Genomic DNA, 14378 nt, shown 5'->3' with positions numbered 1-14378 from the left:
TTGTGAGTGTGTGTGTGCTTGCAAGAGCTCAAGCTCTCTTCCCCCCTGCATCTTTTCATGGTATCAGAGCCTGGTTCGTGCTAAGGGCTGAGCTGCAAGCAAGAGAACCACAGGAAGCGGTACGAGGGTAAGAGCTTCAACTACTCTTCCCTATTTGTGTTGGTGACTACACCCTTGTCGGGAGCTCTACGGGAGGCACCGGCAAACGGTCTCTGATTGAGGAGCTTTCTTCGCTCGCGGGAGTAAAGCTATAGGGCAACTATACAGTCCTATCCTATCGGACTGAAATTTCGGGCAGAAAACGCATTTCGGGCGCGTCTGGACTTCCGTTTTTCAGAAAGCAGGCGATTTCGAGCACTGCGGGTAAGTCATCGATTCTCTGCAGAACTCTGTTTTAAGAACTGCAGGAAGACAGATTGACTGTGCAGACACTGTGGGTGCTGCAAAGAGGTCTACAGTTGCCATTGGGTGTATGTATGCACATTGAAGTCACTGTTGGTGACATTTGAGAGTACTACAGTACCGCTGTGCAGAAAATACAGCAGTTTGTGCAGAAAAACCAGAGTGCAGTTTCTGGTAAAATTGTGTGTTTGGCAAGATGTCAAATGATGGGATAACTCAGATTGTGGCTGAGAAGCTTGACAAGAATAACTTCCATGCTTGGAGGTTCAGGTTGACGAATTTCCTGATGGGAAAAGGCTATTGGGACTACATAGAAGGTGAGCATGAAGAGGCACCGGAGATACCGGTAAATCCGACTGCTGCTGCAGATGTGAAAGAGTTTAAAGACTGGAACCAAGGAGCCAGGAAGGTTATGTATTGGCTATCCATTAGTATACAGGACACCATGATTGGGCACATTCAGGATGCCAAGTCCCCCAAGGAGGCGTGGGACACCTTGGTAAAGCTTTATGAAACAAATACCAAGGCACGCAAGATACAGTTGAAGAATGAACTTCATACTGTGGAGAAAAAGAGCATGTCTGTGAATGACTATGCGCTGAAGATAAAGGGTATTGTGGAATCCCTTGCATCTATTGGTGTGTCAGTAGATGATGATGACAAAGTGGAAGTCTGTCTACGTGGTCTCGGGCCACAATACAAGGCGTTCAAGACGTCTATTCAGACTCGGGAAAACATTCCCAACTTTACAGATTTGGTGTCTATGCTGATTATCGAAGAGAAGAACTTGGGTGAAGACCAACAGTCTTCACAAAGTAAAAACAGTTCAGAGCAACAGGCATTCTACACGAGTTCAGGAAGAGGACGAGGTAGAGGAGGCCGTGGGGACGTGGTCAAGGAGGTGGCCGAACAGGTAATCAGAATTATGGCCAGCAGCAGTAGCAGCAACAACAACAGTCCCAGAATCAACAACAACAACAACAACACACAGGTGGAAGAGGCAAATTCAGAGGCAGGGGGAGTCAAAGAGGCCGTGGAAATTGGCAAAGGCAATATAATGATGCACGTGAATGCTATTATTGTGGTAAACCTGGACATGTGCAGGCAGAATGTTACAAGAAGCAGGCTGACATGCAAAATGGGAAAGTGCAGCAAAACAACTATGCATCCTCAAGCAGAAATAATGAGGATAATGAAAGGTTGTTTGTTATGCAGCATGTCTTGAATGCCATGTCTGAAAATGTTGATGCAGCACAAAAAGATAATGTATGGTATGTGGATTCAGGCGCTTCGAACCACATGACGAGTCATGGGGAGTGGTTCAAGGAGATGAAAACCCAGAAAGACCAGGTTTTGTGGAAACAGGGGATGACACTGCTCATCCAATTGCCCACGTTGGAGATGTGCCATTGTCTATGCAGGATGGCAAAGTGAAGTACCTTGCAGATGTACTTCACGTACCGAACATAACAAAGAATCTGGTTTCAGTTGGCCAGATGATTGAGTAGGGTTTGCAGGTTCGGTTTAACCATGATGGGTGTTATGTTGAAGATTTCAAAGACAAGTGCAGGTTGGTTGCAAAAGGCAACAAGTGGGCAGAATGTTTACGTTGAATGTAGACATGCCTGAATTGCTGTGTTGAATGTTCATGAGTTGTTGCAGACACAGACATATGGCATAAAAGAATTGGACATGTAAATGTGCAGAGATTGAAGTCTATGTAGACAAAAGGAATTGTGACAGGGCTGCCAAAATTTAAAGTGGAAGGTATGCAGAAAATATGTGAAGCATGCCAATTTGGGAAGCAAACAAAGCATGTGTTTCCACGTAACAGATATGTGAGCAGAAATGCACTAGATGTTGTGCATTCAGATGTATGGGGTCCTACGAAGACCATATCTATGGGAGGCTGCAGGTATTATGTGACTTTCATTGATGACCACACAAGGAAAGTGTGGGTATATTTCATGAAGGAGAAGAGTGAGGTGTTCACTCACTTTCAGAATTTCAGAGTTTTGGTTGAAAAGCAAACAGGGAAATATGTAAAGTGCCTAAGGTCAGATGGAGGAGGAGAGTACTTCTCCAATGAGTTCTCTGAATTTTTGAAGAAGAATGGTATTCGGAGACAGTTTACATGCAGATACACTCCGCAGCAAAATGGAGTTGCTGAACGAAAAAACAGGCACATTGCTGAGATTGCGCGAGCATTGATGGAAGAGAAGAATATGCCGCATTGCTATTGGACTGAGGCTGTTTCTACAGCAGTATACATCATGAACAGGACTCCAACTACAGCCATACATGATGTAACTCCAGAGGAGAGGTTTACTGGCAGAAAACCAGATTTGTCTCATCTGAAAGTCTTTGGATGCATTGCATATGTGCATGTGCCAGATGAGCTGAGAACTAAGCTGGATCCAAAAGCTGAAAAATGTGTGTTTATTGGATATTCCCTTGAGCAAAAGGGATACAGGTGTTATAACCCTGCTACACGTGAGTTGAGGGTAAGCAGGGATGTTGTCTTTGATGAGATGAGCAGCTGGTATGCTGCTGAAAAAGAAGCTGTTGGGGCTGATTTGAGTGGAAGTGTGGTTGCACAGAATGCAGGTCAGCAATCACAGTCTTTGAGTGGACCAGGAGAGTCCTCATCTAGTGGGTCTATTGATAGACCATGGAGTGGTAGGCTGCGTCATAATACCAGTCCTGCAAATGTGATTAGTACATCACGTAAAGGAAAAGAGAAAGTGGTTGAGTCCCTTGGTATGCCTGACATTTCTGCAGGGCATTCTCATGTTGATGGAGAGTCTAGTGGCTCAGATATGAGCCTTGATGAGGAGCTTGGGATCCCAGCTATGAGAACACCTGGTGTAAAGAAGGCTATGGAAGCCATGAATGAAAAGCTGCGAAGATCTGGGAGAGTGAAAAATCCTGTGCAGAGATTTACCTATGATGGTTATGTGGCACATCACTATGCATATATGGCAAAGGTTGTGCAGGTTGTTGAGCCCACATGCATTGATGAGGCTGTTGGAAATGTGTATTGGGAGAAAGCCATGGATGAGGAGATGGATGCACTATATGGAAATGAAACTTGGGATTTAGTGCAATTGCCTGAAGGCAAGAAAGCCATTGGATGCAAGTGGGTGTACAAAGTTAAACATAACAATGATGGAAGCATAAACAGGTACAAGGCTAGATTGGTAGCCAAAGGATATGCGCAGACATATGGGATTGATTATGAGGAAACTTTCAGCCCAGTTGCCAAGATGGCAACGGTGAGAGTTGTGATAGCAGTGGCTGCGTCAAAGCAATGGTCTTTACATCAGATGGATGTAAAGAATACATTCTTGCATGGGGATTTGCAAGAAGAGGTGTATATGTTGCAGCCACCTGGATATGAGGATGTGGGTCACCCCGAGCATGTTTGCAAGTTGAAGAAAGCCTTGTATGGCTTAAAGCAAGCACCAAGAGCATGGTCTGACAAGATACTTGAATATCTTGTCACTATTGGCTTTCATGTAGCCAATGTAGATTTCTCATTGTATGTGAGACATGGTGATAGAGGGGTTGTGCTTGTTGTCATCTATGTAGATGACTTGATCATTACGGGGGACCATGATGCAGAGATCTTTGATGTAAAGATCTTGCTTAGACAGAAGTCTGAGATGAAGGATCTGGGGGAGCTCAGATATTTCTTGGGCATTGAGGTGATTAGGTCACCACATGGTATTGGATTACTGCAGAGACAGTATGGCTTGGACATGTTGTCCAAGTATGGTATGACAGGCTGTAAGCCTATTTTTGTACCATTGGATCAGAATGGCAAGTTGAGTGCAGATTCAGGAGAGATCTTGGAGGATCCTACTATGTACAGGCGCATAGTAGGAAGTTTGATTTACATGACGATCACCAGACCAGATTTGAGCTATGCTGTTGGGTTGGTGAGTCAGTTTATGCAGGTTCCACGGAAACCGCATTTGGATGCAGTGAGACGCATACTGAGGTATGTGAAGTCTACTTTGCATTGTGGACTATTCTATGAGACTGGGATACAGATATGTGTACATGGGTACACAGATGCTGATTGGTCTGGTAGTATCTCAGATAGAAGATCTACCAGTGGATTCATGTTTTCTTTGGGGAGTGCTGCTGTGACTTGGAGCAGCAAGAAGCAGCCTACAGTTGCTCTATCGAGTACAGAGGCCGAGTACAGAGGAGCTGCTATGGCAGCATGTGAGGTAGCTTGGTTGAGGAAGCTACTTGGAGATTTGGGTCTATCAGTGGATAGACAAGTTGTCATTTTCTGTGACAACATTAGCAGTATACAGTTGGCTAGGAACCCAGTCTTTCATGCTCGTACGAAGCACATAGAGGTCCACTACCACTTCGTCAGAGAGAAGGTCTTAGCAGGAGACCTTGACCTTGTTTATGTCAGCACAGAGGATCAGGAAGCTGACATCTTCACCAAAGCATTGGGTACAGAGAAGCTCCGCAGATTCAGGGCTTCGCTTGGTGTACATGAGATGGAGTTGAGCTCGAGGGGGAGTGTTGAGATATCGAGCTCGTCTAGTGAGGCGGTGGGGATAGAATGGCTCGTTTAGTGGACAAGAAAGGGTTTCCTCGACCCCTCACAAGGGATAGAATGGCTTTGCCATTTATGGCAACTATACTAAATGGATTACTGTGGACCATAGAACGGCTTTGCCATTTATGGCCCGTTAATTTGCCACTAACCCGATATAGATCACCCGGATCTTTATGAATAATGTTGTACCATACATCACATGAGTTTACTACTTGTTAGATTCTAGCCAATTCTAATTAGTACTTGTTGTAAGTTAGTCTTTAGTAGTAGTCTAGGTTAGTAGGTTAGTAGTTAGTAGTTAGTCTAGGTTAGTAGGTTAGTAGTTAGTAGTTAGTCTAGGTTAGTAGTTAGTAGTAGTCTAGGTTAGTAGGTTAGTAGTTAGTAGTTAGTCTTAGTAGTTAGTAGTTAGTCTTTAGTCTAGTTTAGTAGTAGTCTTTAGTCTAGGTTAGTAGTTTAGTTTTAGTGCTAGTTTAGTTAGTCTTTAGTTAGTAGTTTAGTTTAGTTTAGTTTAGTTAGTCTTTACTCCTTCCCCTTAGTCTTTATCCTCCCATCATTTTGTTTACTCCTCCACTCCCCTTACTCCTCCATATTCTCCCTTACTCCTCCCCTTACTCCTCCCTTATTCCTCCCCTTACTCCTCCACTCCCCTTACTCCTCTAACAGAGCAAGTCATCGCGGGTCGCACAATATCCTCCAACAACAAGGGTCACGGGTTTCACTCTAGTAGCGCGGGCAGGTTGCATGACGTCCTCCAGCAGAGCAGGTGGGTTGCATGACATCCGCCACAGCAGAGCGGGTGGGTTGCATGACATCCTCCAGCAGAGCGGGTGGGTTGCACGGCATCCTCCAGGTTAGTCTTCTCCAACCTCTTTTATACATTCCAATGTGCCAAAAAAAAAGGGGCAGAGAGGGCTCCCCGGAGGCTACGATATCGCGGCCTCCTAGGAGCCATCTCTACAGATTTTTTTGGCCCATGAAAAGCCAAGGTTAAGCACCTTAAGATGTGATTGCATGATTAACTTTCTACATCAAGGATGCTGGCTGTGAGTGTGAGAGCAAGACACGATATCGTGGCCTCCTGGGAGGGGGCTATGACAGGCAGAGTGGGCTATACATATCTAAGGAACACTAGTCGGCCAGCAAAAATCCCCTTCACTTCAATATTGTCTGAAGTGATGTTTGGTTGCGCTTCACTTCAATATTATCCTTGAGCTTCTTTGAAGGGCCCTAAAAAATGAGCAAAGGGGACTCCACGATATTGTGGCCTCCCAGGAGCCCCCTTTGCTCATTTTTAAGGGCCCTTAAAAGAGGCTTAACACTCTTAACAAAGAAGAGGAGGTAGGATGTCATAACAGTGCAGCAAGGTAGGGGTGGTGTGCCCATCTTGTGAAGTAGTGCCAGCAGGCAAGAGAAGATGATTTTCCTGTGGATACATCATGTTGTAGTAAAGAAGTGATGGTCATCATGGCTAAGCAAGGTGGAGGTGGGCCATCATGGGCTAAGTGAGTCAGGGCGGCCAGCTATGTCAAGGCATGGCTTTGCTATGCCAATAAGAGAGAAGAAGGTGACTCATGCCAAGGTTAGCAACAACAGGCGACACTGGCTGACATGGCACCATGCAGCCAGTGGAGCATACAGCACTACAGCATGCTACAATGGCTGCTCTTCATTTTCTTGGCTGAGCTATGTCACCATGCAACACTACATCATGGTGACATAGCTTAGCCAAGAAAATGAACAGCAAGTAGTTGAGTCATGAGGCGCAACCAAGAGGAGGTGAAGGTGGTGCTAGCTATCTCCTCTCTCAACAACACTAATAAAAGCAAGGGAGGTGTGGTGGCATGTAGAATCTCAACAACAATAAGAGAAATGGCAGTGGTAGCTGAGACGAAGCCTAATGAAGAGAAGGAGTGTGAAGACACGATGGTGCCGGAGCCAAGCTCAATTAAAGAAGTGTTGGCTACTGTGGGCACAGCACAGCTAAGCAAGGAGGTGTGCACAACTCACTATGCACAGCATGATGAAGACAAAACAACCAGCAGGCCTTGACTTGATGAGGGCATCGTCACCTATATAACTTGCTTGATGAAGATCACCATCATTGTAGCAAGTCCTGACACGACCATCAAAATGGTGCTAAAATTTATTCATTTTTATTAGCTTTTGAAAAAAAAACCCACCTACCAATTCTTTTTGTTTTTTAAACCTTGCCCCCTCTCTCACCGACTTTACCTTCAAATCCTTGGAAACCTTGGCTTTTTTGAGACCCTCGAAGGTGAAAACAAATGGTTAGAGGGGGCTCCAGGGAGGCCGCGATATCGCGGCCTCCCGGGAGCCCCTCTGCCCTTTTTTTCACCTTCATGGGGCTTAACTCAAGCATCAAGTATGCAATGCTTAGCCTCTTTGAAGGGCCCTAAAAAATGAGCAAAGGAGGCTCCCGGGAGGCCAAATCCCCTTGTGCTCATTTTTTAGGGTCATTCAAAGAGGCTTACATAGGATTGATGAAAAATATTAGGGCATAATTGAGGCATTGTTCGGGCCCTTTGAAGGGCAAAAAAACGAAGGCTTTTTTTCATATATAATTCTTTTCTACAAATGGATATGGGCGAAAGCACAACTCTTCCTTTTTAAAGACTAGAGGGAGGGGCAAAGACAAAGCCTCAACACCTCCAACGAAAATTGGGAGAAAGAGAAAGCCTCCAATTCGTGCAGACACTGAGGAGGGTGATCATGGTGGGGATAGATTCGAGATGGAGGCTCTTACAAAGGACACATCTACAGATGTCCATGATTTAGATGGAGGGGGAGATGAGACAGTCTCTTTCATTGAAGACATTAGCTTGGATCTTGTGGGATGGGGTGACATCATTTCTAGATGTAGGCTACTCAGTTCCAGATGAGTGCCCTAGAATCCCCTTGTGTAGACTCATTACCTATGCTAGAGTAAGGGGATTGAGAAGTGATGTCGCTGCACTTAAGAGTGCATTCCAGTATGAGGGATACCTCCCAAAAAAGGGTGCATTTATAATTTCTATCTGCAGAGGCAGTGGGGAGGAGACCCAAGTTACGCCAGCAGTGAGGGAGTCTTGGTCAACAATGTGGAGGGAGGTGGATGAACTATTCGAGAAGGAGTTAGAAGTTAAGCCGGAGTTCCAGTACCTTTTTGGTAAGATGTTCTATGTGTGGGAGAGCAACCATAGAACCATGGCTTGGATGTCCATGATTGCGGAGTCAAGAGACTCGAGCATGGCATATTCAAGTCATGTGTACTTTGATAGACCCACGGAAGACAAGTGAAATTGCGCTTCATGCAGGGCTACAGAGGATGAACTCGTGAGCCTTTTTCTCTTTTTTCTTCCTTGTTTGGGTCTACTTTCATCTTATTGATTCATTTAATTTTGAATATTTATGTTTGTAGATTGAATGAGCATGCAGTTATCAAACCAAGCTTGAGGGATGTACTCACGAATGCTAATAACATTTGTGAGTACGACGCTCACGTTTTCATGAGCTCCTTGACTCCCCAAGAGTGTCAGGTCATAAACAATGCAAGACCTAGGGAGGTGAAAGGAATTGTAGAGGTTGGTACCCTTTAGGGTACTTAGCAAGGCTTGTATTTCAGGTGAGAGTAACATCCCTTTTCAAGTACTTGAAGAGTGAAGACCTAGACATTGCAAGGGGTGGACAGAGATTGCAACCCCTGCAACATCCATGTATCCAGTCTAAATGCATGGCTGCTTCCAATGGGAGTTGGCCAGTTTCCCTTGGTGGTTGGATTTTTCTGGTGGAAATGTGCTGACACGAGAGCTTGATCTCTATAAACGGTATTCTACCACCAAGAAGACCAATGATCCGCCCAAGGGTAAAGATACCCCCGGAAGGTCGAGATCACGGAACAAGGATAAGAAGGACTACAAAGAAGGTTGGTTTTTGTTCAGTGTTTACAACATGCTACATGGGGTGCATTATACCAAAAGAACTATGATTATATGGTGTTTAACCTTTCTTTTTTGTTCTTGCTGACAATGGCGGCGGATGTGGAGCGGACACCATCTGTGCCACTTGGGGATTCCACTCTTGATATTCATGATGGCGATGATGGTAATTTAACTACTCATTTTATGTCTTGAGATTCGAATTGGATGTGATATGGATAGGTAGTTTGGTAGATGTATATGTTTATTGATGGATTGTTGTGAATATTTCATTGAATTCAGTCATTTGGGTTTTAATCAACTAAAAGGGTAGTGAAAGTTGTCACTCCCTTTATCTATTATTCGTCGCTCGCGACCCTCACCGGATAGGACACTGGGCCATGGAGGATTGGCCACATTTGGATGCTTAGTAAGAGACTATATCTCCATGGGTCATGACTTTTCTCGTGGCAAAAAAAAATAACATGTATGCCAGGATACATGACTTTTGTTTTGCTAGCATGTGACCTACCAAGGAGTACAAGAAGAAGAGGAGAGTAGTTTGATGGGCAGCAGATTTCATTTTCTTGGACTTTCCCACTGGGGAGAAGTTTGGGTGTCGGCTCTCCATTGCCTCCTTGGAAATTGCTTTCAGAGGACCATGTCAAATACGGTTTAGCCATAGTTGCTTCTAGTTTCGGAGATAGTGGATGGCTTGCCATGCTTTGCCCCATTGAAGGTAATGTAGGATATTCATATGCTAATTGATAAGTGTATGCCTCTTTTCTTGATTTATATAATGATTTTAAATACTGTGCTACATTGCCAGGTCCTTGCTTGACATGGATCGAGAGGTATGTCAAAGTCCAGGACCTCCACGTGGTGAGAAGAGTGGTGGTGTTGGACAAGAACGAGTATGACTTTGTTAAACATTATGGGGAGGACATGCTGGTACGTATATCTGCTTCATCTCTATTATTGAAAATGGTTTCTATTGGAATAGATTTCAGTGTTACATGAAGTGTCTGCTCTTGTGCAGCTTTGTACTTCTATGTTGGTGCTTGCATGTCACAATGGAGCTATGCCACCCATATTCATGGCCGAGAGCTGTTCCCTATTTGAGATGCATGGCCGAGAGCTGTTCCCTATTTGAGATGCATCGGGTGCGAGCGAGCGATGACATGTGGACCCACGACATGCTGGACAATAGACTCATGGGCTCTCATCTACGAGTGCACCACTTTAAGGTGATAGGGGCACACTAAAATGCTCATGTGGTTTGTTTCTATGATTTTGAGTTTGCTATGTGTGCCGAAAGGTCTAGCCCTAGTGATGGGTTTCGGCACAGGCCCTCTCATGAGGTCATGTCAGGCTAGTGGTAGATCTTGTTATTCATTTGATGTGGATGCACTCATAGTGGATACGCATGTATTACCACTAGTGCATGCATCCGCCGTTGCCAAGAGAACTCATAGGGATGACAAAGAGGTTGGGGAGGATGATTATTGAAGACAATGGTTGAGGTGTTTTAAGGATGTTTGAATCTTTTGGAATATTGAGTACATGGGATATTGAGCTAGAACTAGAATGGAGTGTTATTATATTGAGTACATGGAATATGGAGTACATGGTCTATCCCATAATAAATTGCTTTTATTAATTTTGAGGATTAATCTTTATTGAATATGTATGCAATACTTCCATGAGTGAATGGAAAGGACCAATGATCATCCTATGTTTTTGTTTATGTGAAGACAATATGTAAAAATCAATTGCAAATATAGTTTTACACAACATTTTTCAAAAGCATCGCTTGAACTCTAGGCTTGCTTGAACGTAGTTGCTCGATGTTTCGACTTACTCCCATTTCGTGGTGAACACTTTTGGGTATTGTTGGGAGTTTGTACATGTGCCTTATTGTGTGAGGATCCATATTTGGTGTTTGTGAGACTTGACTATGATCATAGATTTTGATGCATCATGGAGATGTGTTGGGTTATGGGTGATATTGCCTTATGAGTTCACACCAAAGGCATGACTTATGATGAGTTTTGACATGGATGGATGATGTGTAAAGATTTTGATGATGTACACGTTGATATGGATGGCTACATGATGATCGTGATTGTTACTCATCGGGAGCATCCTATGAGTCATGGTGTGATAGGATGGAGTTTTTCCAGGATATGTGTAGTGCATTTTTACACATATGTCGCATTCAAAGTGGTGTTCGCATGGGCCTCGATAGGTTCTCACCCCCAACATCGACTAGCCATCATCTCATTGATTCTCATTTACTTAGACCGACTTATTCATTGTATTATTATGGGGGAGATGATGAGGATGATGCTGTATTATACACACATATACATGATGTTGTATCACACACACGCAGACATGATTATAGTGATACACGTGCACATCATGACACATATACACATGATAATAGTGATACATGTGCACATGATGACATACACATACATGATGATTATGATGATGATGTGCATAGCAGTGATGTGTGTGATTGAGATCACCAGAACATGATCTTAGAGGTAGCCATGGCAATGAGCACATCGAGCATTGTGAGCATCATAGAGCTATCTAATATCTCTATTCCTAGTGATCATGGGGATACATTAGATTACCATAGTGATCATGGGGATGACACTTCACATGTTAATGAGCATATCATCGACCATGAGGACCATAGACCTAAGTTTCTAGTGCTAGATGAGTCAAGGTACTCTTTTAGATCTTCTATTCAGGGTGATATCTATGATTCTATCTCTACTCTAATTCTCATAGCTCTCATAGCATACCTAGCAACATTTACTGGGGTTTTGTGCATATACTTGGGCAATCATGCATTACACATGAGCATAGCAATGATTTTGTTGAGGTGAGGCTTCGTAGGAGATAGAGGATTATGCATATGGATCTAGAGAGCTTTGCACTTGATTTGGGTATTTTCCTAAATCTAGTGATTAGACAGATTGATCTATCTTTGGATATAGGTTATATATGGATTCCATTGATGGATACAGACCATGATCATGATGATAATTTTAGATATTGTGAGGATGACATGGTCAGTGATTTGATGGATGATGATCATATCCATAGTAGATCATATGGTATAGATCTTGAGAGACTTGCATTTGATCTAGACATCTCCTTAGATCCTCTATTGCTAGAGATAGATTTATCATGAGATAGGTCATATAGGGGCATCATTGATGGAGATAGACCATGTTTATGAGGATGACCTTGGAGGCCTTGGGGATGTCATAGATGATGATTTAGGAGATGATACCATTTATCTTTCATGTGAGGACACCTCTTCATTTTCTAGTGATGATCATCATTCACTGGAGATTCACTGATGATTATATTGATATCTTAGATCATTATACACACATAGAGGATTTTGCACATGAGGAGGTAGTGCATGGTTTGGCTCATGCCCATATACCTATTGACGTAGTGAATCATGTCTTTGACATTTTGAGTGATGCTCCATGGGATGACGGCATGGGTTCACTCTTACCCTCGCATGATGCCGACCTTAAGATATGTTCTTTTGGCTTCTACAGATATCAACACGGTCCTATTTTCTTTGGAGCTAGGACATTTACTTTTGGATGCACTATATGTCATTTGGGATGCATGGTATCTGATTATATGGTGTATTATGTGGATTTACATGCATCACATCCAGATTTTTACTTGAGCAGTTATTTGGGCCATGGATTTGATGATATTTCTAGTGGTCATTTCACTTTGGATGAGGATCTTGGATACTTCTTTCTCGATCTAGGTGGTCACACATTTGTTCCATGGTTAGATGGTCTACACTTTGGCTATCCTTTTGACCCAGTCGGAGTTATAGAGCGAGTTACATCATCGACATGGGTATCTATCCATTTGATCCAGGAGGATTGGCCAACCACGACACTTGCATTGGCTCTCTACATTTTCCATTCGATCTAGGTGGTTTGAGAGCCATTTCTTTAGAGCTACATAGTTTGGATTTACATTCTATCTATGTGTTCACACTTGTGTGGATTACCTCATCTTTGGGGCAACACTAGTGTCTTTTCCTTTTGATCCAGAAGCTACCATTACTTCGGCTTTGAAGTTGAGCTTTTATTTCAACCCATGAGCTACTACCATTTCAGCTTCAACAGTTCGGGGTGTATACCATACATATTCGTTTGATCTTAGAGGATACTCGACTAGCTTCGTCATCAACAGTGGTTCCTTATCCTCTCCACTTGTGCAGATTATCGTGGGACCATTGCCTTGGATTTTGTATGCCTCGGATTTCCTTTTGATCCAGGTGGTTGCATAGATAGCCTCATCATGGACACGAGCCCTTCTTCTTTTCCATTTGACTCTGGGGGTCATATGATTCATGTATGGGTCTTCTGCTACATCAACATTCTGCCACCTTGGATGGGATTTTTAGCTTTTGTGCATAGCCACTTGTATATGTCTTTTCTTTGGTCATGACCACCCTTTTATTTCGAGGACAAAATCATTATAGGAGAGGATGGTTTGTAATGAAGCAACACCTTTAGTTTATGTCTAGGACCTTGGTCATGGGCTCAAATATAAAAGGGGGGCTCATGGACTATCATTGTACCTTTTTACCTTTCGAAACCTTTTGACATCTTGGCTCCTTTCTTGGAGATGGTCACTCATGGTCTAGGGCTCATGGCAAGCTTGATAGCCATCCTCTTGGGTGGGAGGTTAACTCACTTAGGCATCATGGCAAGCTTGATAGCCATTCTCTTGGTGGGAGGTTAACTCACTTAGGCATCATGGCCATTGTTTGAGATTATCCTTAATCTTATATTAATCCATGATGATTTGTCCCTAATCTGAGCTTTATAATCACTCCATTCCAGAGAGCCTTCATGAGCATATCTACACATTGTCATGTGTGGAGACATAAGCCAAGGCAATAATGCACCTCAAAGTGCTTCATGCGAGCAAGCATGAAACACTAGGTTTCTCGTAAACAATGACCAATGCATTGTGGATGTTAGTGAAGATGGAGGTGGGGGAGTGTTGTCCCCAACACCAAAATTTGTTAAAAGGCATCTTAGTCATACACACTCCACAATCAACATAAAAGCTGTTGTGTACGTAGCTTCTAGCCACCATTTGGCTGCTTCTTGTTGGGCCATGATATACATGAATCACTAAGGTGAAAGCAAAATCCACTAGTGGACACTCACATGTCGTAACATCCAACCTAATCGGAGTTAGTATGTAATTTAATATCACTTCCTTAGCATAAAATAGCATAAGTGACTAAGAGCCCTACATAAGTATTAAAATACTTGCTTGGCAGTGTGCCACCAATGCTTACTTCCGAAACTGTACATCAACCAGCTTAACTCAGAGACCCCAAACTAAATGTCTAGCCTCGTACTGCATAAATAAATGAGCCACCTCATAAGCTATATTGA

At 43.3% G+C, this 14378-nt stretch overlaps 1 protein-coding gene across 5 annotated transcripts; it reads left to right on the top strand.

Moving 5' to 3' along the window:
• Positions 1 to 5572: 5572 nt before the first annotated feature.
• Positions 5573 to 13526, top strand: LOC147618053 (uncharacterized). Of its 5 annotated transcripts, XR_015262138.1 has the most exons (4): positions 5852 to 9088; positions 9205 to 9640; positions 9731 to 9852; positions 9941 to 10512. XR_015262138.1 is itself a non-coding variant. In XM_086775074.1 (3 exons), the coding sequence occupies exons 1-3, from the start codon at positions 5729 to 5731 to the stop codon at positions 12687 to 12689; spliced, it is 252 nt and encodes an 83-aa protein (XP_086631200.1). In that variant the 5' UTR covers positions 5573 to 5728; the 3' UTR covers positions 12690 to 13526. The 5 variants fall into 5 exon arrangements, 4 of the variants coding, with proteins under 4 accessions (XP_086631200.1, XP_086631199.1, XP_086631197.1 ...); XM_086775074.1 differs by lacking the exons at positions 5852 to 9088; positions 9205 to 9640; positions 9941 to 10512 and adding exons at positions 5573 to 5837; positions 12669 to 13526; XM_086775073.1 differs by lacking the exons at positions 5852 to 9088; positions 9205 to 9640; positions 9941 to 10512 and adding exons at positions 5573 to 5837; positions 12636 to 13526.
• Positions 13527 to 14378: the final 852 nt, after the last annotated feature.

The sequence above is a fragment of the Cibotium barometz genome, chromosome 35, assembly GCF_041138505.1.
Source record: "Cibotium barometz isolate CiBa-2024 chromosome 35, ASM4113850v1, whole genome shotgun sequence".
NCBI lineage: Eukaryota > Viridiplantae > Streptophyta > Polypodiopsida > Cyatheales > Cibotiaceae > Cibotium > Cibotium barometz.
The sequence above is the reverse complement of the archived record's forward strand: the minus strand, read 5'-3'. Positions and strand labels throughout refer to the sequence as shown.